General features: G+C 37.0%; 1 protein-coding gene across 1 annotated transcript; it reads left to right on the forward strand.

The window, feature by feature from the left end:
- Positions 1-1,144: 1,144 nt before the first annotated feature.
- On the forward strand, positions 1,145-2,658 carry LOC108563477 (5-hydroxytryptamine receptor-like; the record flags this gene model as incomplete). Its single annotated transcript, XM_017922160.1, has 3 exons — positions 1,145-1,284; positions 1,968-2,183; positions 2,525-2,658. Coding segments are annotated over exons 1-3 (447 nt in total), but the record flags the coding sequence as incomplete, so codon positions are not given.
- Positions 2,659-2,899: the final 241 nt, after the last annotated feature.

A 2,899-nucleotide genomic window follows, 5' to 3' on the forward strand; every position in this document is an offset into this window, starting at 1 on the left:
ATATATTTTCGAAGAAAGGAAATCAGTTTTTACTATGTGGATGTGGAAACTCACCCGTTTTATAACTAACAACTCTAAGATTGTAAATCTGACAATTTATGGGATGTCTTATTGTAAGTTATCAACATTTTCCAGTTATGGTATTAAAGAACTGAATATATTGACATGTATTATTAAAGTTGACATTCGTGTAAATTTTGTTCTTTTAATATTTTTACTAAATCCGCACTCTACCTACATAGTGCGGGTCTGATTAAAGCTGATTCACTAAATTTCAATGTGAAAATTTCAATACAAATGATTTAATTTTTAATACTCAATTTACAAGGCTTCGATTGTGCGGATTCACTATAATACGGTGTGAAAATTTCAGAACAAAGTAAATTCTAATTGAACAAAATAAAAAAAATTAGTAAACAAAATTATTTTTTCTACATAGATTTTTGTGTTTATTTTCAAAATCCTTGATTAGTGCGTATTATTGGCGGAATCGATTATCATAATAGTGGTTAAACATATCTTGAAATTTAAATAAAAATTCAGTAAACTTATAATATTTGATTTTCTTCAATTATTTTCTATATTTTGTATATAAAAAATTCCATAAAATTTGCGATTAATTTCTTTTTCATTTATACAATAATAACATTTAGATTTTTTTTTAAATTTAAATCAAACTTTAATTAATTAATATAAACTTATAGTCATTGATTTTCTTCAATAATTTCTATATTTGGAATTGACAAAGTTCCGGTAATAACCCGTCAAGTGCGTTTCCACGAGTCGACACTGATTGTCACGATGTTTCGTGTTGTCTACGTTGTCTGAATACTGCGTAGTTACATTTGGCATCGAGAATTGCATTGGGAAGTTGGATACAATTGCATAATAGAATAAGTTTTGACAGGCACAACTTTCGCTATTATATCGGTCCGTGACGCTATTAAACTTGTATCGATTGCCGGAGGCGTAACTTGAGTGCCGACTCAGTTAGAGTTAGTTAGTTATTTATCTTGGATCCTTCTGGCTTTCGGCCGCGGCCCTTTCCGCCCTTATCGGCGCGCCATTCAATTAAAAAGGGCCGCCACTGCCGTTGCCGCTGCCCGCAACCCCGACTGACTGGTTGTTTTGTGTGTTTACAGGGCTGAGACGATGATACCGTGAGGTCCAGGCAGTCCCTGCGAGCCATGCCTACCCTTAGCATGCTAAAAAACGCCCTCGGCCACCACGCAACGGCACCCGTTCTCCATGTTAACGATGTGATACAGCCCACGACTTCCGATGGTAAAACCCTCAGCTTTTTGCATGCTCAAAGCGAAGCACTCCCTTCGCAGTGCCCTCTTCCTTTTCGCCGAATACCGGCCCTTGGATACACAGACGCATTCCCGCTTAATCGCATCTCATTCTCCACGAAATTGAATCCCGGGGCGCGTAAAACATTACGCCCTTCCATTATGTTTCTCCATATGAATATTTCATGCGATGCATCAACATTTTTACTGCCCTAAAAGGGATTAACATTAAACGCGAAACAGATTTGATGGATCACCCACACACAACTTCATCTCGCATCATATCATCCTTCTTCTCCTCATCCTCATCCTCCTTCTCTACCTCTCACATAAAAGAGCTCCACCGAAGCTCATGCAAAATTCTATAACAATAAATTCATTTCATCTCTTATAAACTCCTTCAAGCCACTTACTTTCCACAAAGAATATAAACTGCATCGCTCAGTTCGCATACATTTAAATGGCAACGATGACAATGAGAAGCGAGGATCATGGTAATTTCCTTCATTCATTTGCGTTGCAAAGTATTTGTTTATGGAACCGTTGTTTTTGTGGGATTAACATTCCTTTAAGTGCACTCCGGCACTCCGAGAGGACACGCTCATCATACAATTTCCGCTTTTGCATCTGCAATTCCTCGATTACATGATAATGCGAACTTTATGTTGTATGTAGAAAATCTGGAGGAATTCAATGAAGGCACCATAGGCAACTTCCTCCGCTTATCACCGGATAAGTTTCTGAATTTGACCGTTCCTAATGACACTCTGGTTAATGGCACATTCAATAATACCTTCATCGGCAACGAAGATGGTGAACCCTTGGCCCACATTCTCCTCATGGGAGTACTCTCCATTGTTCTAGGCCTCATGATCTTAGTAACCATCATCGGTAAGTTAAAGAACACTTAACCTTTAAATCAATATTTATCAATTGTCACCATTTATTGCTTTAACATGTACTTACTAAATATTTACCCTTTTCTTATGACAAATTGCTGTCGTGTTGAGGTTATGTTTTTAAGCTCTGAAGTTAGTTCTGTATGAGTTATCAAAATACGTTTCTTTAGTTTCTCTTATAACAGTTGGAAACGAGTGTGTCAAATCTTTTCGTCAGCAAAGTGTTAAATGACAGCTAACATTTCTCATTTTGCTAACTAGTTTTTGTTAACATTTGTCATTTATATTTCTCATAAATCTTATAAAAATAAATAAAAAATCTTTATATTTCAGGAAATGTCTTCGTTATTGCTGCCATCCTTATGGAGAGGAACCTGCAGAATGTCGCCAACTATTTGATCGTGTCGCTTGCAGTTGCTGATTTGATGGTAGCATGTCTGGTCATGCCTCTGGGTGCAGTTTACGTGGTGAGTGACTACTTCACGTACTCTTCACTTTATACATGGTTTCATTCGGTTTTAAAGTGCCATAAATAATCAATTAAACATTAACTGCGGCACTAATTACGAGCACCGTGATTTGCGCATGAACGGCACGTTTACATTCGGCGAAGCCACGAATTTACAATCGCAATCATTTCATACTACAGCCCACATGGGACCAGGGGTCATTTATTTTATTTTATTCGCAAAGCTGCAAATTGAATTT

Source organism: Nicrophorus vespilloides, unplaced genomic scaffold (assembly GCF_001412225.1).
Source record: "Nicrophorus vespilloides isolate i.1.1-1 unplaced genomic scaffold, Nicve_v1.0, whole genome shotgun sequence".
NCBI lineage: Eukaryota > Metazoa > Arthropoda > Insecta > Coleoptera > Silphidae > Nicrophorus > Nicrophorus vespilloides.